The sequence below is a fragment of the Ascaphus truei genome, chromosome 1, assembly GCF_040206685.1.
Source record: "Ascaphus truei isolate aAscTru1 chromosome 1, aAscTru1.hap1, whole genome shotgun sequence".
NCBI lineage: Eukaryota > Metazoa > Chordata > Amphibia > Anura > Ascaphidae > Ascaphus > Ascaphus truei.
The window spans coordinates 331,130,377-331,156,987 of record NC_134483.1 but is presented as its reverse complement, the minus strand read 5'-3'; the positions used below and the strand labels follow the sequence as shown (position 1 = coordinate 331,156,987).

At 45.7% G+C, this 26,611-nt stretch overlaps 2 protein-coding genes across 2 annotated transcripts in view; both read right to left on the bottom strand.

Moving 5' to 3' along the window:
- GTF2E2 (general transcription factor IIE subunit 2) overlaps nt 1-5,342 on the bottom strand; it is a 52,256-nt gene extending 46,914 nt beyond the window's left edge. Inside the window, exon 1 of the mRNA XM_075607428.1 lies at nt 5,184-5,342. The gene's annotated coding sequence lies outside the window, so the exon portion shown is untranslated. The remainder of the gene's footprint in view (nt 1-5,183) is intronic.
- Nucleotides 5,343-10,447: 5,105 nt separating this feature from the next.
- GSR (glutathione-disulfide reductase) overlaps nt 10,448-26,611 on the bottom strand; it is a 40,180-nt gene continuing 24,016 nt past the window's right edge. Inside the window, exons 8-13 of the mRNA XM_075607405.1 lie at nt 23,930-24,016; nt 18,500-18,658; nt 16,687-16,798; nt 14,115-14,246; nt 11,945-12,078; nt 10,448-10,893 (exon numbers count right to left, since the gene is read on the bottom strand). Coding sequence (XP_075463520.1) covers nt 10,744-10,893; nt 11,945-12,078; nt 14,115-14,246; nt 16,687-16,798; nt 18,500-18,658; nt 23,930-24,016 — 774 coding nt within the window. The 3' untranslated portion in view covers nt 10,448-10,743. The remainder of the gene's footprint in view (nt 10,894-11,944; nt 12,079-14,114; nt 14,247-16,686; nt 16,799-18,499; nt 18,659-23,929; nt 24,017-26,611) is intronic.

Here is a 26,611-nt window from a genome sequence, read left to right as displayed (position 1 = left end):
CAGCCCAGCAACTGGATCGGATCTCTCCTTACACTCCCAGGTGGCAGTCCTTGTACACCCTCCACTGAAGTGGATCAGGGCCCCTCGCTGTATAGTGAGGGTACAGCCGCCGCTGTCACGGAGAGAAGGGCTCCCTTGCTGGTTCCCGGCATCAGCTCACCGCACCCACGCTGGTGACGTCTTCAGATGGCGCCGATGGAGTTTCTCACGTCGCGTCTTTTGCAGGTGAACGGTGAAAGCAGCCAGAGAATGTCCCGTAAAAAGTCAATATTGGCAATACAAATAAACCTTAATAGGTAATGATAGGAACGCGCCCTCTTCTTTCCAACGCATTTCGTATAAGAAATATACTTCGTCAGGCTGATACAACTTGATCCACGGTTGCAGTTTGCTGTAGTGGTAACATGTCCCTATACATGTCATGCTAATATATATTTTTCTTGATGTACGTGCAATACTTACCTGTTTAACATTATAAACACTTTTTAATATATTACACCATGAGGTTTTTTGCGCTGTTTCTCTTTTTGTTCTGGTAATGTCTCTACCATGATTCAAGTCCTTAAAAACAAACACACACACACCTTGATGCGGGTGCAGTAGTGTTAGGACTTGCAAGAGAGGGGATACGGTGGTGCCGTTTGCAAGCTTAAAATGTTTTGGCCAATGAATTTAAATAAAACGACCCTCATATGAAAAGAAAATCAGATAAGTAACTACACAATTTGTTATATTGGATGTAGTACGGGGACTTTTTGACCTTTGTTATATACATGAGGTTACAATCTCGGTAACACTGCTTTTGACACAAATATAGATGGTATGGGGGTTTGGGTTTTTGAGCTTGCAGGGGTGGGGTGTTTATCCAAAAAGAGACCCCAATAGTGGTGAACAATGCCTTTCCCTCCTAGAATCTCAATTTTTTTTAAAAAGTAAAAAGCGAGTCTTCAACCCAATATATAACACATTTAAGGTCCTCTGGACCAGTGCTGCTGGTACATCCAGGAATTACCACAATGAAATGTACGTCTCAAAAAAGACGAGGCAGCACAAACAAAATTCAATCATACACTATAGGGGCAATCCCGGGCAGCCTGAAGGAAAAAAACAACCTTATGTAAACAATATAAACAATGTACAGTAATTGGCTTCTGTAACCTAATCATGCTAGATTCGAAGCACATTTATGGCTGGATTAATTGGATATTAAGTACACATTGCATTTGAGGATATTGGGGCCTCTAAATGTCAAAGTATTTGCCAGCCAAGTGCTGTCATTACCCTTATACCACCCTGCCCTTCTCAGAGAACCAGTAAAGATAAGGGGAGGTGGAGAGGGAGGCTCTGCCTGTATAAACTGTTCCTGAGCACACAGTGACAAATGGCAGAGAAAACCAAACATCTCCCACCCAACTCCCGGCTCACTGGGCTAAGAAACTAAATAAAATCACCCAGTTGTCACAGCCATTCGTACACGTTGGTCCTAGAACGCAGATAGCCTTATACATTTTATATTAAAGGAAGTAGTTACACATCAGTGACAAAAATAAAACAGGCCGCACTTCATCCTAATAAAATCCAAGGCATTTCAGGAGGTCACATCTTCCCCTTCATCACTACCTCCATAAGGATGCCCGACTCGTGTGTGTGTGTGTGTGTGTGTGTGTGTGTCTTCATTACTAAGACTATAACCTCAATTATCCATGCAAGGTAGTATTTCTACTCCTGGTACAGTTTCTTTTTCATATCTGCGGTCCTGAACTGTGACCTCCTGAAACTCCCCAATAATCACTTCAGGACCCTTGTTCAGTTCACGCTCATTTAATCACTGTATATTAGTACTGATGGCCGACTTAAAATTATTTTAGATTCCCGTTTCTTTATGCTGGTGGTTGGTGTTAAGCTGGTCCTCCCACACTGCTAAAAAGTTGGTCGGTCTCATTAAAAACTTTTCAGTATCGGAGGGACGTGCCACCTCAGTGGTCAACGACCCTCCAGCACGTCTGCGTCACGTGAAACGTGGACGTCATTAGGGGCACTGAAGATAAATGAAAGTGTGAGGAACCGTGCTCTACTGACAATTATTAGATTATTGTACAGCTCATTGATCTGTATATTATATCGCTCTGTGACACATGGATCTGTACATTAGATCAGCGGTACGCAAACTCCCTTACCTGCTGCTTCCTCGGTCGCGCCCACCCTCGCCTCTAATAGAGCGTCAAATGATGCGGTGGGGTCATGTGACATCACATCGTGACCCACGGCCTCATTTCTTCATGGTAAAGGGCGTCATTTGACGCCACGTTGCCATGGAGACACGTGTTCAAAAGCCGGAAAGTTAATTTACAGGGACCTCGCGCTCTTAGCGCGGGTCCTCTAACTGCCGCGCGGCCCACCCCCCCCAATAAAGTCTCGAGACCCCCAGTTTGCGCAACGCTGCATTAGATCAGTGGTGCTCGAAATTTTCTGGGGGTTGAATCGCAGCATTTACAGAGCTCAATGTTAAATGTTCCCACAACATTGAAATAAAATGCCCTGGTAGCATGTGAGGCCTCTTAACTTCTCTTCGGCAACTTCTGGTGACGCGTCACCATGACAACATAAAGTCAAATGGCAACACGACATCACAACGCTGTGACGCCAAATTACGCCACCAATGCCGGAGGAAAGATAAAGGGGGCGAGCAGGCAGGGGGGTGTAAACAAAAATGTTTGCCCACCCCTGTATTAGATCGCTCTGCGACACACTGATCTTTATATTAGATCGCTTTGAGTGTTATCGCTTGACCCGAGGATGAGAGTTGAATTCTCAAAAGCTTGTCCTATAATATCAATGGTTAACTCAAATTAAAAAAAATAAAAAAAAGAAGGAATCACCCAATACTGACACTCATTTATTTGCACAATCGCAACTGGACTAACACGGCTACATCGATCTCATGTATAATGCTTTTTACACAGCCATCTTTTCCATGGAGTTACTTTGGGACTGCATGTTGTTCTGTGACTGCAAAGCATTGCAGCTCAGTTAATAATAACCCTGACCCAGGCAGTGCCCCCCTCCCTGTGGGTAATAGCAGGGGGTCACACCCCTCAGTGTGCGTAATAACAGTGACCCCTCAGTGTGGGTAATAGCAGGGGGTGGCACCCTCAGTGTGGGTAATAGCAGGGGGGTGGCAGCCCTCAGTATGAGTAATAGCAGTGACCCCTCCATGTGGGTAATAGCAGGGGGTGGCACCCCTCCGTGTGGGTAATAGCAGGGGGGTGGCACCCCTCAGTGTGGGTAATAGCAGGGGGTGGCACCACTCAGTGTGGGTAATAGCAGGGGGGTGGCACCCCTCAGTGTGGGTAATAGCAGGGGGTGGCACCCCTCAGTGTGGGTGATAGCAGGGGGTGGCACCCCTCAGTGTGGATAATAGCAGGGGGTGGCACCCTCAGTGTGGGTAATAGCAGGGGGTGGCACCCCTCAGTGTGGGTAATAGCAGGGGTCGGCACCCCTCAGTGTGGGTGATAGCAGGGGGTGGCACCCCTCAGTGTGGGTAATAGCAGGGGGGTGGCACCCCTCAGTGTGGGTAATAGCAGGGGGTGGCACCACTCAGTGTGGGTAATAGCAGGGGGGTGGCACCCCTCAGTGTGGGTAATAGCAGGGGGTGGCACCCCTCAGTGTGGGTGATAGCAGGGGGTGGCACCCCTCAGTGTGGATAATAGCAGGGGGTGGCACCCTCAGTGTGGGTAATAGCAGGGGGTGGCACCCCTCAGTGTGGGTGATAGCAGGGGGTGGCACCCCTCAGTGTGGGTGATAGCAGGGGGTTGCACCCCTCAGTGTGGGTAATAGCAGGGGGTGGCACCCCTCAGTGTGGGTGATAGCAGGGGGGTGGCACCCCTCAGTGTGGGTAATAGCAAGGGGTGGCACCCCTCAGTGTGGGTAATAGCAGGGGGTGGCACCCCTCAGTGTGGGTAATAGCAGGGGTCGGCACCCCTCAGTGTGGGTAATAGCAGGGGTCGGCACCCCTCAGTGTGGGTAATAGCAGGGGTCGGCACCCCTCAGTGTGGGTAATAGCAGGGTGGCACCCCTCAGTGTGGGTAATAGCAGGGGGTGGCACCCCTCAGTGTGGGTAATAGCAGGGGTCGGCACCCCTCAGTGTGGGTAATAGCAGGGGGTGGCACCCCTCAGTGTGGGTAATAGCAGGGGTCGGCACCCCTCAGTGTGGGTAATAGCAGGGGTCGGCACCCCTCAGTGTGGGTAATAGCAGGGGTCGGCACCCCTCAGTGTGGGTGATAGCAGGGGTCGGCACCCCTCAGTGTGGGTAATAGCAGGGGTCGGCACCCCTCAGTGTGGGTGATAGCAGGGGTCGGCACCCCTCAGTGTGGGTAATAGCAGGGGTTGGCACCCCTCAGTGTGGGTGATAGCAGGGGTCGGCACCCCTCAGTGTGGGTAATAGCAGGGGTCGGCACCCCTCAGTGTGGGTAATAGCAGGGGTTGGCACCCCTCAGTGTGGGTGATAGCAGGGGTTGGCACCCCTCAGTGTGGGTGATAGCAGGGGTTGGCACCCCTCAGTGTGGGTAATAGCAGGGGGGTGGCACCCCTCAGTGTGGGTAATAGCAGGGGGTGGCACCCCTCAGTGTGGGTAATAGCAGGGGGTGGCACCCCTCAGTGTGGGTAATAGCAGGGGTTGGCACCCCTCAGTGTGGGTGATAGCAGGGGTTGGCACCCCTCAGTGTGGGTGATAGCAGGCGTTGGCACCCCTCAGTGTGGGTTATAGCAGGGGGGTGGCACCCCTCAGTGTGGGTAATAGCAGGGGGTGGCACCCCTCAGTGTGGGTGATAGCAGGGGGTTGGCACCCCTCAGTGTGGGTGATAGCAGGGGTCGGCACCCCTCAGTGTGGGTGATAGCAGGGGTCGGCACCCCTCAGTGTGGGTGATAGCAGGGGTCGGCACCCCTCAGTGTGGGTGATAGCAGGGGTCGGCACCCCTCAGTGTGGGTGATAGCAGGGGTCGGCACCCCTCAGTGTGGGTGATAGCAGGGGTCGGCACCCCTCAGTGTGGGTGATAGCAGGGGTCGGCACCCCTCAGTGTGTAAGTGTCCTAGGGTGGGATTGAATTCTAAGTACGTCCAGGCTTGTGACGTCACCGCCTCCCTCCCACGGTCCGTCATTAGAACAATCGCAACAACAAACTCACACAGTTCCACAGCGCGCGGCGGCGAGAACCCCGCAGCAACGGACCCGCAAACAGAACGCCACGCGACTCTCAGCCAACCAGAGCACGCGCCGTCGAGGATATTTGTTTTATTTTTTTTGTATGGTTTGCGTTGTGTGACGTCAGTTCCCGTACCCGGCTTCATCGTCCCGTTTGTGACATATCATGTCGCTCAATAAAGTTGCGTTAAAAAAAAAAAAAAAAAAAAGAAGAAAGGGAGGCGGGGTCGGGGAGGAATCGCGTGAGGTCCTTTTCTTTGTTTTCGCTCGCGGCTGGGGACCGGTAGCAACTGCCGCGGCGTGACGACATAAACAAAGGGGCGGAGATAGAGCACTGTAATGTTGCGGGGGAGTGTTTAACTCCTTCAGTGCTAGAGTTATGCAAAGTAACCTCAGTCAGTAGCAGAGGAGGCTGGCAGCAGCAGCATGGGAATTGGGAAGGAAGTTGTGCTGCATTTGTGCCTCTGAGTGATATGTAGCACATAATCATTGACCAAAGTATGATGGTACGGGGGTCCAGAGGACTACTACTTTAACCCCCCAAATGTACAATGCCACTGTATTATTAATGTAAAAAGGACATATTATTCCCCCACATAAATTAGCCAACGCATTGCGATACCACGCAGAATATCAGTCTCCAGAGAACTCGATGCCTGTGATCAGTGCCAAATATCGCTGAATATTCCATCATAAATTCGTCACCAGAGGGAACAATGAAGCCTTCTACATCTGTAACTTAGGCTACACTTATAGTGCCGGTAACTGCGCTGTCAGGCTGCGGGCGCTGGAAAAATCAAATAGAGATGACTTCCAGCGATCGCGACTAAGCCATTGCTCCGTCGCGTCAGCGCTTACTATAAGTGCAAGCGACGGCGCCAATGCATTTGTTTTGACGCGACGTCCCTTCGCCGTCACTATAAGCGCAGCCCTAGGCCGCGCTTATAGTGCGCGTGACGGATGACGTCACCCGTCGCCGCTAGCGAAAGTTGTAACTGTAAAAGTTGTAATCGTGCAGCGACGTCGCGGACGACCAGATCATTGATTGGTTCAGAGGCTGTCACGTGTGGCGACAGCCTCTGAAAAAAATCAAATTTGACCGGCTTCAAGAATTCGCGTCGCTCCGTTGCGCTTACTATAAGTGCTTGCGACGGCGACAATGCATTTGTTTTTGGGCGACGTCCTGTTGCCGTCGCCGGCACTATAAGCACAGCCTTAGCAACCGTCTCTCGCTTTCTATCTATACAACATAAATATTGCTTCAATCGTTATAAAACGTAGTTACAAAAAAAAAAAAAGCTTAGTCCCTTATTTGAAAGTAAGGGTCCCAGAACTAAACTTCAGCAACCCCCAAAGCTACGGGGACCTCTTGCTTCCTGAGATTTTCCATTTTGATATTCCCTCACAATAATTCTTGTCTGGGAAAAACAATATGGCCACTTGAGTTGAGCCTCACTCTGACAGCCAACAGAAATCCTTGACATCATCATGCAGCCATCACAGTTTTACCGTACAGCAGGGCTCTTCCAACTAGTTCTCCAAAGGGGCCAGATCAAAAAAAACATTTAAGAGTAGAAGCGCCACAAGCTTATTGCAATGTAATTTTAGATGCATTAAAAGACTTTAAAAAAATATTATATTTCAACAGTGTGCAAGCATTAACATATGTGCCATATATGTTTACATTACCTTTACCTACAAGTGGGCTCGTGTGTATAACTGGACTTAGCTGCGTAAGAAACTAGCAGGATCCGAGAGTCCAAGGGCAGCATGAAGCCACGTGGGCTGGCTGGCTGCCATCTAAAGAGTCCTGCCTTAGGCTACGGCCATAGTAGGGCAGACCGTGCTGACGCGTCCGCACGCTGCGCGATCAGACTGCCTAAAGGCAGTGATTGCGTCCATACAGCGTGCAGGCGCGTGCGTGCGTGCGGGAGGAGGCGCGATGCGCATGAAATCTGTCAAATCTGATTTCTCGCACGATAGGGCGGTCACGTGAACGGTTCGCCCAATGAGGCCGAACCAGCTCCGTGACGTCACTGGCCCGCCCATAGACACCATCTTTTAATCTGGAGCCAGATAGACCCATTTGGAAAGACATATTGGGGTTGCTTTGTCAGTGGTTCTCAAAGCTCTCTTCAGAGACCACCATCCATCCCATGTTTTAGGAACAAAACAAAAACCAATGCGCTTTCACGGAGGGAAGTACACATCATTTGGATATCAACAGGAGGTTTGCAGGGTTGAATACGTACAGTTTCAGTACACCACCGTCATTTTTCCATATACTGACAGCTTGTACCCTGACTCCAGCAATGAGCCCCTTGAAAATGAGCACAAAGCAGATTATAAAAACGATGCTGAAGATGGGAAACACGATGCTAATACACACACACACACACACACACACACACACACACACACACAGTGTGTATATTATATATGTGTGTGTGTGTATATATAATGGCACAAAACTGTGCAACAACACACGGTGCAAACTCTGCAAACATATATGCCAAGATCCCACAGCCAGTCACAACCATGGAACACTCGATATTAAAGGATCATACAGCTGCACATCCAGGAACGTGGTTTATATGATTCAGTGCAATAAATGTGAACAAGGATGCTACATTAGGGAAACCAGCCAAAAACTTCAAGGCAGAATGAATATGCACAGACACTATACTCCACCACGAAGAAGTAAGATACTTCTCACCTGTGGGACATCACTTCTCACAACCAGATCATTCCATAAATGATTTAAAAATCAAAATCCTCAATGGAATGTTCAAACGCACCCAAGAACGGAAAATATTTGAACTCAGAATGATAAGACTCTTTGACACCAAAACAAGGGGTCTTAATGCGGATATGGGGTTTCTCACACACTATCATAATTTTTTTGTAAGGTCTTCCCTACCTCTCTGCCAATGTTCCAATCTAAAACCTCCCCCCACCCCCCCTTCATGCTGCACAGCCCCCGCCCACCCCCATCCCTTATTCTCACCTTTCTTGTCACAATTTTATTACCTTTCCAGTGTGTGTGTTTTTTTTGGTTTTCTTTTTCTAAATCTCTGTTTAAGTCATAGAAACCTTTGTAAATCAGTATTGCCGACCTGAGGAAGAGAGGAAAACTCTCGAAAGCTTGTCTTATTATATTAATTGTTAGTCCAAATAAAAAAGGTATCACCTAATACCGAAGTACTCATTTATTCTGCAATATATATATATATATATATATATATATATATATATATATATATATATATCTATATATATCTATCTCAACAGCATATGTGTGTTTTGTGTACCGGACAGTCGTTACTCTCAGTGGGAACTTTTCAGATCCCACTGTCTGTATAGGTAATTTCCTGTTCACTTTGCTGCTATAATGCTACTAGTACTTTATTAGTAAGGGTTTTTCTGTCCCTTTAGCTAATCTATTTTAGCGTCAGTGGGCGCTCTGTTGTTGCTTTGTTGCAGTACAGTAGATGCATCGATAAGTGGGAAAAGGTAGTGCTTCACTTTAAGTACATTTTCGCTTTACATACATGCTCCGATCCCATTGCGTACTTTAATGCGGGGTATGCCTGTACACCCTTACTGCTTCCATAGGAATTAAGATGCTAAGTAGCAGACAGGCGCTGCTAATCAAATGCCTTTGATTAATTGATCATCAGCAAGTGTGACCACCTCTATAAAAGCCGAAGTTTTAGCAGTTTGCTGGTCTGGAGCATTCAGGTGTGTGTTAACACAATGCCAAGGAGGAAAGACATCAGCAATGATCTTAGAGAAGCAATTCTTGCTGCCCATCAATCTGGGAAGGGTTATAAGGCCATTTCCAAACAATTTAAAAAGTGCATCATTCTACAGTGAGAAAGATTATTCAAAAGTGGAAAACATTCAAAACAGTTGCCAATCTTCCCAGGAGTGGACGTCCCAGCAAATTCACCCCAAGGTCAGACCGTGCAAAGCTCAGAGAAATTGCAAAAAAAAAACAAGAGTTACATTTCAGACTCTACAAGCCTCAGTTAGCATGTTAAATGTTAAAGTGCATGACAGTACAATTAGAAAAAGACTGAACAAGTATAGTTTGTTTGGAAGGGTTGCCAGGAGAAAGCCTCCTCTCTAAAAAGAACATGGCAGCACGGCTTAGGTTTGCAAAGTTGCATCTGAACAAACCACAAGACTTCTGGAACAATGTCCTTTGGACAAACGAGACCAAAGTGGAGATGTTTGGCCATAATGCACAGCGCCACGTTTGGTGAAAACCAAACACAGCATATCAGCACAAACACCTCATACCAACTGTCGAGCACGGTGGTGGAGGGGTGATGATTTGGGCTTGTTTTGCAGCCACAGGACCTGGGAACCTTGCAGACATTGAGTCGACCAGGAACTCCTCTGTATACCAAAGTATTCTAGAGTCAAATGTGAGGCCATCTGTCCGACAGCTAAAGCTAGGCCGAAATTGGGTCATGAAACAAGACAATGATCCCAAGCACAAAAGCAAATCTACAACAGAATGGCTGAAAAAGAAAAGAATCAAGGTGTTGCAATGGCCCAGTCAAAGTTCAGACCTCAACCCGATTGAAATACTGTGGTGGGACCTTAAGAGAGCTGTGCATAAACAAATGCCCGCAAACCTCAATTAACTGAAGCAACGTTGTAAAGAAGAGTGGGCTAAAATTCCTCCACAACGATGTGAGAGACTGATAAAGTCATACAGAAAACGATGACTTCAAGTTATTGCTGCTAAAGGTGGTTCTACAAAATATTGAATCATAAGGTGTACTTACTTAGTTTTTCACACATAGCTTCTCCATTTTGGCTTTATTTATGTTAAATAAATCATGACAGTGTAATTTGTCATGTGTTGTTGTTCATCTGAGGTTGTATTTACCTAATTTTAAGACCTGCTAAGGAACAGATGATTGTTATTATGTCCTGATATGTAAAACCATAGAATTCAAAGCGGGTGTACTTTCTTTTTCACACAACTGTGTGTGTGTGCGTATATATATATATATAAATATATATATATATATATATATAAAACCTTGCCCGCTATACAATCATGCTGTGTGTGTCTACAATGTGCAGCGGGTTCTTTATCAGGATTCATAAACAGGTGTGTGTGCAAGTGTACAGATACGACGAATTCCCAGGAAAACATTGCATATACACAATTGTGACGAAAGACTGTTGCAGAGGGACAAACAGTTACATAAATATCATTCAGCGGTGTGAAATTAGTAACATTTATTCATAAAGCTTTTTTCCCCTACATAGCAATCAAATCATTCTACTGCAAAAGTAATTTTAGAGGTTTTTTTTTTTTTAAATGTTACTCGGTACATTCTTTCGTTTGTTTTGGTAACCTATATAGGATATTGCAAAGTCCTACGTTTTACAGAGTGAGGCTGAACCAAAAAACGGGTATATACAGTAGAAACACAAGCAGGCTAGGGTTGATCTTTGGAAGGCAGTGCGAGTGCTGGTGTGATCAGATTGACTCCTTTTCAAAGCACCGGAAGCTATTTCTAACGGAGTGTGACCAGTTCTTCTGATGACGTGGGATGAATGGCGACCGTGTTGTCAAAGTCTTTCTTTGTGGCTCCCATTTTGATTGCTACCGCAAAACCTTGCAGCATTTCATCACACCCCATTCCTTGCATGTGCAGTCCTACCACCTGTAAAACAGATGTTATCGAAGAATGAGTGAAAATCCCTCCTCACCCTAACAACAGCTCTTCATTTACCTCAGGACGAGAGCAGGTTTTTTTTTTATTAAGAAGGGCCAGATATTGTGCCCCGAAATGATTCTATTCATATAACTGCTAAATTCCTACTCACTCAGTAGGCAGCAATTTGTGATGTCATGTACGACACAATATAATTACACCACTGATCTGCCTTCCACTTTGTCATAAATTACATCCCAGCTAAAATATGCTGCTTCTTATCCACAGAGGACCCAATCATCAGAACCAAATATTGGATACACGGGATTATCTACTCTTGAAGGCATTTGGAAATTGATTTTTTGAACACTGCAAGATGCGGTGATATATTGCACTATTTTACTTTGTGTTGCTATTCACTCCTGGGAATGTCCGCTCCCTAAATAGTCGTCTTGGATATTCCACTCCAGACCTTCTGGAAAGTGTCTAATCAGAGCTGTGTTCAATCTATGGGTTGTACTTTGCAATTTATTACTCTAAATACACTGATATTGATAATGTTGTGAAAGTAATTTGCGCTGATTTTTTTTCTACCACTACTTATTATCCTTACAGAATATATATATATATATTCAGTCTCTCAATTATTTTTCTTTAGATTTAATTAAAGTGTACATCTACATTTTATTTTAACATTAAACACAAAGAAAATCAGTTACAGGTCTTTGACTAGTCTAAGAATTTCTTCTCCCAGTGCTGGTGAAGAGATCAACCTCACTCAAATGCATGGAACTACAATCTTCTCCCGCACAGGAAAGTGCCTTCAGAGCTTATTGATTCATACAAGGAAGGCAACACTCAATGGCCCATATTCAGACTCATCAGGCACTTTGGCACATATTTACTAAGCAGTGACGAGCCCACAAGTTGTCTTCCAGTGCAAGGAGATGTCTATGTCATAGCCATGCTTTGTAGAGATGGCCCGTTGTGCTTGACACTACAAAAAAAGCAGATATCTGTAGAATTATATTACCGGATGGGAGACGGTTTCCCTTCTTACCTTCTCCTCTTTGCCAACACAGACCAATTTCATGACACATTTGGTTTTCCTCTTGGTTACCGCGTGGTACATTGGTGAGAAAGAGGTTGTGTAAATCTTGACATTGTCCCTGCCCTTCAAGGTCACAGCTTCCTCTGTGATTAATAGATATAGACAGAAATGAATGTTTTTTGTACGTGGTCAAAAATGTCTGAAACCGTGGTTAAACAAGGACATGCAAGGTCAAAACGGTAAGTGCTACAGGTGTCAATGTTCTAGGGAAGCCCCGTCACCGGGAATTTATAATCAACCCAGTTTATTTCGAGGATTACATTCTGTAACAGTTCTATTATCCTCGTTGGACATTTATTACCATTTATGGAAGTGCTTCACAGAGGAAATAATCGTGAGCAGTGCTTTCGAACCCGCACAGGATTCTTACATTCTTACCCCCGGTTCCCGACATATTTACTGGAGGAAGTGTAGCCAGTACTTCATGGAGGTTTGTCCCCGGTGTAAAGCAGGCCGATAGTAAGCAGTAACAGATGACGTAGTGGCTCTTCCTATTGACCTAATCTTCCATTTTGTTTGCCCCGGAAGGGACGACGATCGAGCTGCACCTTCCCTTGAAAGTTTTTCAGGAACCAATGGGTCACCGCAGTTGAAATTAGCACAGTTCAGCTCCGGAGACCCACTGCTTGCTATACAAAACAAATACACAGTCGGGGCAATGAACAGAGGTGTTACTTTATATCTCATAAAGAGATATTTGCTTGTAAGTCTGAGATGCTCTGGGTTAAAACAAGAGGTTCTGCTGTGTCCAACAGAAGAAATAAAGTTGTATGCAAAAAACGGAAAATATAAAGCAAGGTATTGATTATTTGTGACAGCACTGGGCATTCCCAGGTAGAAAGGTACAAGCCAGAGAGGCTCCGTTCTCATGTACCGGACCCCCGCAACCAGGGGGAGTGCAAGTCTGGCTACAGCTGTACCCCTAATCTGCTTAATTAGTCAAATGTGTGTATTCATTAGTAAAGAAAAAGGATAATGTGTATTAAAGAGAGGGTTGATGGAAGTACTTCTTTAAGGTGCATTTAGTGGAGGAGTGGATCCTTGAGATAAAACTAACTTTCTTTCCACTGCGTGTCAAAATTTTTAAAGCCGTGACAATACTGAATCTCAGCGACCCTTATGACTGCTGTCTACAACTAGATTTTCAATAATAAATACTTTTGGCTCCTTGGTTCCAAAAATACTTATTACTCTTAAAGGAGCAGAACATTTTTTTTTTAAATAGGAGAGAATCAGGGGATCACCGGAGCTGAACCGCTTTAATTTCAGCTGCTGGGACCCCCTGCTCCCCTAGATACAGACCTCCGTAGTGGCTGCCGGTAGCAGCTCCAGAGGTTTAAAGGTCCTGGTCGCGCGGGCCAATAGGAAGCCGCAAGGGATGATGTCATGGCTTTCCATTGGCCTACGTGACGCAGGACATTCAAGCCGCCATTATTATCCCCACACAGAGCCCAGCCAGAGCTGCTACCGGCACCCCCTACTGAGGTATGTATCTCTGGAAGCAGAGCGGCCCGGAGCGGAAATTAACACGGTTCATCTCCGAGGACCCCCTACTTCAAACATATATATATATATATATATCTATATATATAGATATATATATCTATATCTATATATATAGATATATATATTTAAAAAAAAAGCAGGATTGCTACTTTAAGGGGACCACATTTTTAAAATGATATAAAATGAGCATGTGACTTAAAGTGTAGCTATTAGGCAGCTAGTTTGGATTTGTGATATTAAATGTAACCTTCTAGTAATCGAGTTATTTATTAACATTCCTCCTTACTCTGCTTCTTCTCAAACAGCGTAACCGAACCTCCTCTCTGCTTCTCCTCCACTTGGTATTGCACATAGCACCAAAGGCAGGCACATATCGGTCTTGTCCCAGGACAATTATTAATAAAGGTTTACCACTTGAACGCCACATTTTAAAAATGATGCAACCAGCTTCAAGTTCATTAAGATATATAGTGTTAGAGACCATGCAGCAATATTTATGAAAGCAACCTTATTTGATAGAAGCCTACGGTCCTCACCAAAATCGCACTTTTATTGACGCTCCTAACCCCATAAACAACATTCTACTGGCCAGAACTGATGTGCCCGGACATACCTTCTGTGAGTCCCACAGTTCCTATGGGCGGGTGGCTGAAGACCACAGTTGGAATGTTGTTGTAGTCGAGTTTGGAATCCTCTTGTCCGTCAAACAAGCGTTGGGACAATCTTCTGCCAGCTGCGATGGCAACTGCAAGGTACCAAAGTGGGACATATAATAAGCATTGCAGGGAGAAAAGGAAAACGCACTGCATAGCCCCTGTATTTCTGAATAAGTGATTAAAAACAAAAAAAAAGGACTGCCGTGTAACACTGTAACACTGTCTTGCATTATCAAAAATTCCGTAACTTTCTAGAACATTTCCTTAATTTAATAAAAGTAATTTTCTGTGTTTATTTTACTAGTGTGATGCAAGTTAACATTGTGTTGACAGACATTATTTCACTACCCAGTTTGAAACATTTCAAATTATTTTATTGGTATACAGAAATACATTGAATTGTTTAAAGTATTCTATTGCTATATGGCTATAAATTCAATTACATAGTAATATACGTGCAAATCATGTGAGAAAGCTCCTAGGTCTCCGTATAACTAGTTTACCAGGTTTGTTTTTGACTAATTGTAATCCCGCTGACCATAATATATCACGGTGTACTGTATGTGTGCATAAATGTGTGCACAATTAGTTTTATTGTTTGATTCCAATCTAAGGAGCACCAAACTGTACAATTTGGGATTGTCTATATCAAACATTTTAAAAGCAGTGAAACATAAATGGGCCTTTTTGCAAATAAAATATGAGAACATGGGTACTGTTCACTATAACTATCGACTTTCTTGAAAATCGGCACTGCTGTTTGTCTGCACATAAGATCAAAAATAGGTTATCATTTCTGACTTATTTTCTTTTCGACCTTTTTCTCCTCAAAAGCTATTTTTTTTACTATTTATTTCACATTGGGTCAATTCTATTCACATTTGAGTACACTTCAGATCTGGGGGACGGATCTATAGGAGGCTTCACGTGACGCACACACCAAACTGGAATGAACACATTCAGAGTTGTTGTTCGGCCTGGAGATACCCGAGGTTCTTTAGCCTCCCTGGCTACTTACTGTACCTGTAGCAATTGTAACCCTCCCTGTCCGGCTTCTAGGGAGATTACATTGGTGTACAATATTTGGCTACTCCGCACTTGACTCTGGGTGCTGTATTCGAATGGCTGGGCGACGAGGTAGCAAGGGTGAAAATAATGGGCGCCAGGAACTTTTGTAGTACAACATCAGTCATTATTCATATCCCAAGGCACGGACACACACCGCACACATGCAACAACCTTGCACTATTTTCTCATGGTTGTTCGTGAATTGTATGCTTCCATAAGTTCCCACTGTTTAGCATTCAGAGAGAAGAATACCTGCTTAGTTGCTTTACTGATATTGGACCCAGCCGCCTTTGTCTTTCGGGGTAACTTCTGTTATACCCCATTTAAGCCGGGACCTAACCGGGATCGTGGCCGGTCCTATGCAGGTGAAGATTATACCTTTGCCTTGTCTGGGACCTGTCACTTCCATACAGGCATGGATCAGCCGGTAGAGCCGCTTCGCCGACACCTGGGAACTCTCAGTCTGAGGCGTGTCGCTTTCCCCTCTCTGGGACCTGCTGGACTCCACTAGCCATCTTCTGGGATCCTAACTTAAAGGGCACTGTCCCTATCTACAACATAATAAACAAGGGGGGCCTGGTCTGGTCTATTAATGTATGCCCTACCAACTCTCCCCGAGGCTCCTCTTGTTCTCATGGAACCTGACTCTCTAGAACCTTCCTATCCTAAAATACCCCATTGTGATGTCAGGATCCCTATGGAAACACAGGGTGGGGCCCTGCATACTCTAACCTGCTACTAACGCCTTAGGAGGAGAATTACACCATTAAAACTTTAATAAAATGCTTACTACAATTTGTCCACTGCAGCAAGGGATCCTGGGAAATAACCTGCAAAATAGCACACTGTGACACTTTTGCTTCAAATCCATTTTAACATTGATCTCTATAAGCTATGCCTGCCATATTACACAACTTTTTCAGCACAGCAAGGGTTAATTTTCTGTAGACAGTGCGTAGGAGGGTTTTTTGTCACTTTTTTTACTTGCCATAACTTGTTTTTGTGTCTGGTTAGCTTCACATTGCAAAGTCGTTAACTAACCTCACACTGATGAGACCCAAAAGGTCAAAACAGCTCTGTGAGTAGGTTTACTGGCTACACACTTTATCCCCCAGGCTGCGCTGGAAACGTTGTATAACACGGCAGGCATAAACCTATAGGGGTCCATGCTAAAATGGACAAGAAGCAAAAAGTGACACACTGTGTGCTCATTTGCTTATCATTACCCAGAATCCCTAGCTGCAGTAAAAGCGCTGTATGCTAAGAGATGATGGGGAAAGCAGGGTGCAGTCTTGTATGAGACATGTGAATGTGCTCAGAACTAATTAAGCGGTATTTGTATTTGCTGTACACTGTACGAGTGGAGGGTTTTTGTCACTTTTGTTGAGCTGGGGGTAGTTTGTAAATATGATTTGCACCACAGCTGCCATCTACAGTGATGTGAAAACAGAATCCGATTACCTGGTGTCAAAAGTGCCCTCCCACACACATCCCCGACGGCGTAAACTCCCTTGCGGCTGGTGTTCTGGAACTCGTCAACCACAATGTGACTCTTCTCATCTAACTCGAGACCCTGTAATGAGCCAAGCAGAAACACGTTCAGAAATGTTCCCACAACCCCAGATTTATAGATCAGGCCCCCCAGGGGCCCTGCCGAGTACAGGCTCGGTGTTCGTGAACCGGAAAGAAAAAAACAACGCCCGGCAGTTCTGACTTTTACGTTACAATGACAGCACGGCCACAACAACAAAACAGTTCACCTTTTTCCAAACACATGTTTATTTGTCTGTAACTCTGTGTTAACTGCAGAAAGCAGGCGCGTGCAGCACCTTATAGACCTCCCTTGAAGCAGCACTCACTAGGATCCTTTATGTTTTGTTTTTTTAAAGCATAAGTTTGAAGCAGGGGGTCTCCAGAGCTGAACTGCATTGATTTCAGCTTTGGGGACCCCTGCTCCCTGAGATACATACTTCTAAAGGTGATGCCAGTATCTCTCTGCTGTTTCAATGTCCGGCATCACGTGGGCCAATAGGAAGCACTAGAGATGATGTCACGGCTTCCTGTTGGCCCACAGGACGCGGGACATTAAAGCCGCCATTATGTTAGCCCAAACTAGCCCAGCCGGAGCTGCTACTGGCACCTCGTTCCGAGGGAAGTATCTCGGGAAGCAGGGGGTCTCCGGAGCTGAAATCAACGCGGTTCAGCTCCCGGAAACCCCCTGCTTCAAAACTGTTTAAAAATAAATAAATAAATAAAGGCTCCCAGTACTGGTGATTAAAGCAATGTGATGCCTCCAAGTTTAATAGACATACACCGCCAAGTTTGTTTGGAAAATCTTGCAAGAGAAAGGTAGCTGTTAATCGAAACGGGGTAAAATCATTCAATCACAAATACAGGTTTTTCCAAAACAAAACATTGTAAAAGTATCCAACGTTTTCTGGGGGGTACCTTGCAGCTCTCCGTTGGAGGTTTTCCACTTCTCCTTCGGCACATGTGGAGACAAAGGAAAGAGAAAGCGCCACAACGCCCACAGTGTAACATAGTTTAATGATAAAAACAAGTAGTATCAAACTAACAAGGTGTCCAAAGTAAAACAGCTTTCACACTTTTTAGGGGAAGTGTGGTGCCCACTGAATACATCCTGCGGTGTCCATCTTCTTTCCTCTATATGCCAGTCTGCGCTTGAGTGGTGCGATCACCTCCGTGACGTCACCAACCACCCCTGAAGAAGTGATTCCAAATCCCAAAATGCATTGGGTTCACTGCTTTTTGGCTGCGTGCCAGTACCTGGGGAGTAGCTTCGGTTCTTCCTTTAGTCTGCCCATCCGAGCTGCCAAGATAAAGCGCACTGTTGGTGACGTCACGGAGGTGACCGCGCTACTCGAGCGCAGACTGGCAAATAGAGGAAAGAAGATGGACACTGCAGGGCACATTCAGTGGGCACCACCCTTCTCCTAAAAAGTGTGACAGCTTTGGATACCTTTTGAGTTTGATACTACTTGTTTTAATCTGTTTTTATAATTAAACTGTGTTAGGCTATGGGCGTTTTGTGCACTCTTTTCTTTTTCTCCACAGAAAAATATCAATAACTCTTTAAGAAGTTGCCCTAAAGAAATCATGGATATGCTTGGGGAAACCATGCTTCAATACAACTAACTTGGAGGCGATTTCAATACAAAAACCCCAAGACAAGCATCGATAGTACAAAAGGGGGCAATGCAAACACCTCCCCGCCATGCACACAAACATTGACCAACGGGTGGTTCCTTCTCACCAGCCTGTCCAGGTTCAGACCCTCAGTGTTGGGGTCTCGTCCAATCGCCCACATCAGGCAGTCCACATCCTGGATTGTCCTCACTGTTGGCTTGCGGCCAGGCACGGAGCACTGCACGCTGATTTCTAGCCCTGTGGAGGTTTTTTTGACCGACTTCACCTAGAAACAACCAGACAGCAAGAGCCAAGGGTTACTTCTGAGAGGGCAAGTGGGCAGAAACTGTGTAAGGGGCTGATAATATTTCCATATGAAGTTGCCATAAAGTCAAAGCACTCAACCTCTTTATTCTTAGTTTTCTTGTACCATATGTAATATAACTATTTCATAGCATATAACTTTTCTCCCAATGAGATTTCACAATTACAGTACAATGCAGTGCGCAGTACAATTTATTTTTACAGACACAGGCCCTGCTTAGAATTGATGATTTTGGTGCCAGAGGCACAGGGAGATAAAGTGACTTGCCCAAGGAGCCAACTCCGGGAACGGAACCCGGCTCTCCTGATTCAACCTCGGTGTCATTGTTACCAGAGTCACTGTCGTTACTCACCGAACCACTCCTTCGCCTTACATAGGTGGCAGTGGTTGAAGGGTGTCACGGTAGTGCTGCCCGCAGACCAGACCCGTCCCAAGACTGAGGTGGAAAGTATAATACCACGCACCCGCAGCAGAGGGGCGGGTCCGGAGTGTGGTAATTTAGTTGCCAGGCCAGGAGTCTTTAGTAAGGGAACCAAAGGTACTTGCCGTGTCCGGAGGTAGAAGGATCGTGGTGATTGCCGTAGCCGGGGGTCGAGGGTGCCAGAGGTCCGGGAGGTAGAGGAGTGAGCCGAGATGGAAGGGCGGAGAGAGACTGCGTCGTAAGGAGTAACCGGGGTCCAGAGCCAGAAGAAGAATCGAAAGCCAAGCCGGGTCAAACCTGAAGTACACGAAGAACAAGCGCACACACGAATACTAGCCCAACTAGCAGAAGCTATGCAGAGCAATGATTCCCAGGGAGAACAGGGGTAATATACGTGGAGGGACCAATTAGGGAAGGAGGCAGAGCGGAGGTGTGCCGTGGAGCGCCTTGTGACTGGTGCAGGCTGTGATCCTTGCCTGTGATCAACTGTTGAGTGTGAGAGCAGGAGCGGGGCTGCAGGTGTACACGGGGGGCGTGGCTAGAAGGCCGGAGTGAATAAATTACTGCCGGAGGCGCGCGCAGTGTAAGATCCTCCTGCGCACGCCCCGACAAGATGGCGGACGCAAGAGCCAGCGTTGGGTGAGATCGCCGAGTACCACGCCGACGACACACCAGCGGGGAGCGAGGGGCGGCAGCAACGACCTCCGAGGCAGGAAAGGAGGTGTTACGTGAGCCCTGCTTCCTGACAAAGGGCCATTGGACGTTGAGGTACTAGTAAATTGCAAACCTGTTAAACAATGGATTTAAATCTCTTTCTCCTTCATTACAGAGAGAGGTATATGAAAAACCTATGCTCTAAAAACTCAAAGAAGGAGAGCGCTGTGAAAAATAAAATCCCTTTTGCGTTAAAAAGAAAGTGTAACAAACGATTAAAAAGCAGTGGCACCATAAGGCAAATTATCCTAAACTCTTACAGTCTTTGAGAAAGGAGCTGAAGGAATGGGCATCATATGGTATCTCCTGGATTGGAAGAGTTTACAGTGTTAAGATCAACCTTCTGCCCCGTCTACTGTATCTTTTCCAGACACTTCCCATTCCCATAGTACGGGCAGACATTGGAGACATGCAGGCTCAGATCTTCCGATTTATTTGGAAAAACAAAAAAGCAAGAATAAAAGCGAAAACACTGGCGAGGCCCAAAACAGCAGGCGGATTGGCGGTACCTTGCTTGTTCTCATACTATAAAGCATCCCAATTGAGTCAAATTATTCAATGGCATTCAGATTCGAAATTACGTAGATGGGTGGAACTGGAGAGTGAACTTTGTGCCCCATTACAAATTCATAATTGAATTTGGTACCCAAAATCTAGACTAAAGAAGATCTCAGGAACGTTGTCCTCAATGCTCAACTCAATTGCAGTCTGGGAGGCAACCACATTTAGATGCGCCCTGACCACGAGGAGCTCGCTGATGACCCAACTGTTTGGAAATCCTGATTTTGCTCCGGGGATGGACGAGGGACACTTTTTACTCTGGAAACAGAGTTGATATTTATTTATTTATAAAATATTTTACCAGGAAGTAATACATTGAGAGTTACCTCTCGTTTTCAAGTATGTCCTGGGCACAGAGTTAAGACAAATAATACATGGTTACAAATACAGTTACATAAATATAGGAGGTTGAAGGATCTGGAGGGCAGAATTACTATTAAGACATTCACACAGATTCAGTCAGATAAAGGCATCCTGAACACGGAATTCTTTAGATACCTCCAGATCCGGGCATTTTACACCAAACACACTCACCGTCCTAAAGTGACACATTTTGAAACGCTCTGTGTGCGTGGGCACGACACACAGGGACTTACATCTAGATTATATAAAGAAGTGATCGATCCGGGAGATGGAGGCAGACAAAGACTTGACTACATGATACAATGGGAAAGAGACCTAGGGGAAACACTAGAGGACGAAGACTGGAAGGACATACTTGAGGCAGTAGCAAAAACCTCGATCTGCACGACATTAAAGGAGAACTCATATAAAGTATTAATGAGGTGGTACCTCACCCCAGTAAGGTTATCTACATTTGTACCAGGTCACTCCCCCTTGTGTCCTAGACAATGTGGAGAGCCTGGGGACCTGTTGCACATGCTGTGGTCTTGCCCTCGATTGCACCCGATCTGGGAACAAATTCAAATTTGGTTAAAGAGGATTTTGGGCCTCGAAATTCCTCTGGATTCTTGGTTATTCTTATTAAATAAACCACTGGAGTGCCTGTCGGGAGCAGGGAATAAATTAGTCGCCCATTTTGCGACGGCAATGAGGTGTGAGACAGCGGCATTGTGGAAACAAAACGCAATCCCATCGATAGAGAAGATTCGCAATAGAATTTGGTTTGTATGCCAGATGGAGAAATTGACAAGCTTGGTCAATGACACTGGCTCAAATTTTCAAAAAGTCTGGTTTCCGTGGCTGGCGCAAACTGACATCACGGGGGTGAGCAATGCCACCATTTGGCTGTGATAGGGAAAGGTGAGTTCTCCTTTGACGAATAGCAGCAACCATAGAACGACGACAGACGAGACAGATAGAGGTTACCAAGGTCCCAGATGAAGTGGTCAGAAAGGGCACGCGCGGAACTGGTAAAGTGAGTGAAAAACACCTACAAGGGGATAGCAAGCCAGGAGAGGCAGCGGTCCATGGAAGAACCAGCTGTTGTGAAAGCAGGATTCCCCTTCCCCCGCCCCCCCTCTCTCCTAATGTGTCGTCCTCCCCCCCACTCCCGAGTCTATGTTCAGTGTGTTTATATGTTAATATGTTTGGTTGCACATATTGCAGAAAGGATGAACCATGTTATAATATGTATTACAACTGCTGTATCTTTGAAAAAAAAAATAATAAAATACAAAGTTGAAATACAAAAAAAGCAGTGGAACCTTGAAAAAATTATAGTATTATTCCCCTGGAAATAAAAATGAAAACCGTACAATTGCACAATAAACATTTGACCAGGGTGACCAGGGAACAAAATATATATTGTTCCTCATTGGCTGTTTGTTTAGATCAGAGTTTATCATTTGTGCTGCAGCCATCTATCACTGCACCCTACAGCATTGCTCTGTCCTCATGGCAGGTCCGTGATTTAGCCGAAACATTATGTTGCCAACGTGTCAGCCCAAAAAGTGTCATAGATTTTCTTGTTGATTATTTGGTTTAACTTTAGAAATTGAACACAACAAGGGCACTTAGTCAAAACGAGTGAGTTAAGTTAATACAGCTCAACCCCCTTATAACGCTGTGCTTGGGGTCCAAAGAATCGCATTGCGTTATAAGCGGATCGCGTTAGAAATAATGTACAATTGTATGCATTGTACAATAAAGTATTTAAGATAACAATAACCGTGTTGTATTCATAAATAAATTGGGAGCCACGCTTGCATTGCGTTATAAGCGGATTCGCGTTGTAACGGATCGCGTTATAACGGGGTTGAGCTGTAATAATACATAATAGTGTTGAAGGTGACTGGTGGTGATAGAATTTGGATCAGGAGGAAATATACCAACTAGTAAATATCAATACATTTTTTCTAAACTCCTCCAGGAAGGTGCTGCTCCTGCAAGGCTGGCCAGTCAGTCGCAACTTCAATTTCCTCCAACAGAGGGCGCAGCCGGGTATCTTCTTACCACTGTTACCCCTACCTGGCTGCGCCCCCTATTGGACGAAATACTTTATACGTTTGTTTGATTTTTGCATTATTCATATGCTTTGGGTATATGTTTTTGTTTTTTAACTCATTTATACTGTGAATGGAGCTTAAATCTTTCCAGGGAGAGGGGAAGATGGCTCCTTCCTGAGGGTGAAGGAATGTCCTACTTCAGGGGGTCCCAATATTTTTCACTATGCACCCCTGCTGGAAAATATTTGTTCTGCAAACCCCTAATTAATCATTCTTATTGCCTACTCAGACTATTGTTAATAATGCCCCAAACTAGTGTGTGCAGGAGGTATAGCAATCAAGTACAGCAGCAGCTTCCAAAGTCACGCCCTACAATACCGTACCCCTGCGGATGCAAAGCATTGTGGGGAGCGACTGTGGAAGTTCCTGTCGTAAATTGACAGCTGTGCTAAGGTGCAGTCTGGGGCCTTCCTAATTGTGCACAGGCTCAAGAACCACTATACTGCCATATTTACTAAGCGCTGCTATTCCATAAAACACCTCTGACGCCGGAAGATACACTACAGCCCATGCAAGATAACAAGGTATTTTACAGCACAGAGGTGTATTATGGAATAGCAGCACTTAATAGGAATGGCCTGTTATCTCTGAGTATTTGGCTTGAGAACCATTGCCAGGTCTTTGTGATCTTGTGCAAGTCACTTCCCAACCTTGCTCTCTACAAAGTAGGTTGTTTATGTATAATTCTATATATTGTTTACCCTTGTAAAATGATTATTATTACCATAATCAGTGGTCGACAAATCACCAAAAAATCTACTTGCCACCTAGTACCACACGTGTGCTGCTTGGGCCAATAGGAGCTCGCCACGATGTTAAATCCACTCGCCCGGGGCGAGCAAATGTATAGGTTTGTCGAACACTGACCATAATTAACCTTTGCTACAACATGTATCATATGATTACAGGACTGGAACATTCTGAAATCATTGTGCTGCATTTCTGGATTTAATAGGTATGCTTAATGAGATCAACTTCTAACACAGGCTTCTCCTCTTACATGAAAACCATGCACCAACCTCATCAAATGTATAAAACAGACCAAAGATAAACGACAAGTAGCATTACCTCTGCGTGCTTCCAGACATCCACACCAGCATTCTCAAGTTCTTCTGTGCAGTTTGTGCTAATCATAGTGTCAAATGTTCTCAGGACCTGCATGGTAACAAATACATTGTTTCAAATATATATATATATTTTTAAAGTCAGCACCAATAACAAATAATAGGAATAATAATTATAATATAATAATAGGGCGTCACAATCCTTGTTCTCCTGCTTTTAGGAGAGGTTTAAGAAATATACCTGAATCAAACACTCCCTATGTAATCAATAGGCGTTATTAGTATTATATAGAGATTATTATTATTATCAGTGATGTTTTTGAAGGGAAAGAGTGTGCAAGAAACCAAAGAAATATTTTTTTTTATGTGACAGAAAAATAATGTATACCTTTTCCAGTCAGTGGTCTGGAGAACATTCCTGATAATGTTATTATTACTACACTGAGGTACTGGTCGATCTCTAAAAAAAAAGTTTGGGGACTTTGTTCTTGTAAGTTTCCCCACAAAATTAGCCCTTATTATTGGATACAGTATGTAGATTGGTTTCCTGTTGACAGCTTCAGTCTATGAGATTAAACAGCTGGTGACATCACAAAGAGACTTGTGATGTCACCCAACATATCCCAATGCAGCAGGGTTTTAACGCCCTTGTGAGTAATCGGCACTTGGTACACAGAAGCGACGCGTTACTGAGACCAGCAGCACATGGTGGAGTTCCAGGACGCCCGATCTGATATTATCCTGTTACCGTTGGCGATTGAGTATTACTCATATCTGCTTATGTTCCTGTCACGTTTGTGAGTGCGCATTTTTATACTTACCAGCCCCATATAAATTTTTCTACCTACTATATATATATATATATATATATATATATATATATATATATATATATATATATATATATATACATACATACATACATATGTAGCCAGGTCACCTGTTTTCCCCTGCGACCCCCCCGGGCGCCTCCGTGGTCACGGACGCTGTCGGGTACTGCCAGCGGCAAGCGGCAGACCCGACGGCCATTCAGGAGGGTGGGGGCCGAGGAGGGAGCTCGCCGGAGTGCAGGAGATCTCCGGCGGCTCTTGCACAGGGCGCCGCCATGTTGCGCCGGTTCGCGCATGCGCAGAGAGTCCCCGGCGGCCCGAGATAGTCGCGCATGCGCAGAAGATCGCGCGAGTGTAGGAGCCAGCCAGGAGAGTCGCGCGAGAGGTAGGGAGAGATTGCGGCGGCCATTAGGGGTTAGTGTAAGCACAGGGAAGGCGCGCACGCGGCCCCAATGTTACAGTAAGGGCCTTGGGACTACAATTCCCAGGAGGCATAGGGAGACAGGCACCAGGTGCCTGAGAGGAGCCAATAGGGCTGCAGGACTGCCAGGAGAGCAAGTGGATACATTTGGCGGGCTTGCAGCTACGTTGTCAGTCAGAGGAAGGAGCAGTCAAGGGAAGGAGGTAGGGTACAGGAGCGAGGGACTCCCTGTACTAGGCCAGCACCCCCTTGGCCCAATATAGCCCTGAGTCCCCAGTAGTGTGAGTGTTGCCAGGGACAGCCCTCAGGATAGGGAACCTGTCACTTACCTTAGTTGGCCACTGGGGAACAGAAGGGAAGATAGGGACAGCTGGGGGGTTTCATAGCGGTAACCAATCCGGGGAGCCATAGCCCAGGGTCCTGTTGTGAATTAGTGGCACGAGACAGCTGGGGGGGTTTCATAGCGGTAACCAGTCCGGGGAGCCATAGCCCAGGGTCCGTGTCGCGAGTGGCGAGGCCACTGGGGGGGTTTCATAGCGGTAACCAATCCGGGGAGCCATAGCCCAGGGCGGCGTTGCGCGTAGTACGAGGCAACTGGGGGGGGTTCATAGCGGTAACCAGTCCGGGGATCCATGGCCCAGGGCCCGTATTATGAGTAGGGTGGGTACAAGACCTACCTATATAGGATAGGCAACCCCGAAGGCCCTAGGAGAGTGACCCTTAAGCCACTTAAGGATGCTGTGCTATAGGGACGGCCTGTAGTGCAGGGTGTGTCACGTTGTTGTATCGTTGGAAAGGGACTCAGCGGATGCTGCGGTTCCAGTGGCGGAGTTCGGACCCACGTTGGGGTCACAGAGAATATTGCCAGGATAGGATCAGACGGATTCATCACGCGTCTGACCCTTTGTGAAGCGTTGCTGATCCGAGCACTGGAGTGCTCGGCAGGTATCTACAGTTCTAAGTGCACCACCGGGCCCTTAGCTTAATAGTGACTGCGCAGTCACCCATTGATTCTCTGCAAGAGTGCGGGACATTGGGTGGGGTTCTTTGGACACTGGGTGGGATCACCTAGTGTTGGGGGAATCATCCTGCGAGACGTCACGGTTAGTGTCTCCTCCTGAGAGGGACACAGGTTATGTTATGAATGTGATGTGTCGTATTACATGTTAGTAAAGTCCTTAGTTATTATACCCCATTGTGTATGTGATCATTGTGTTTGTCCTGCGAGGATTCACTTCCCCCTCTGGTGGGAGCCATCGCAGGTGGAGGCGCTGCACCTATTGAGTAAGTGGTTACCCCTAGTATAATTGCCCCAGGTTCCCCGTGGCGGAAGCTCAGCCCTCCTGCGAGCCAACAGGTAATGCACCACACCTGAGTAACAATATATGTTTCCTGCACTCACACAGTAGAATCTGCGATTGGGTGGGGGAATACC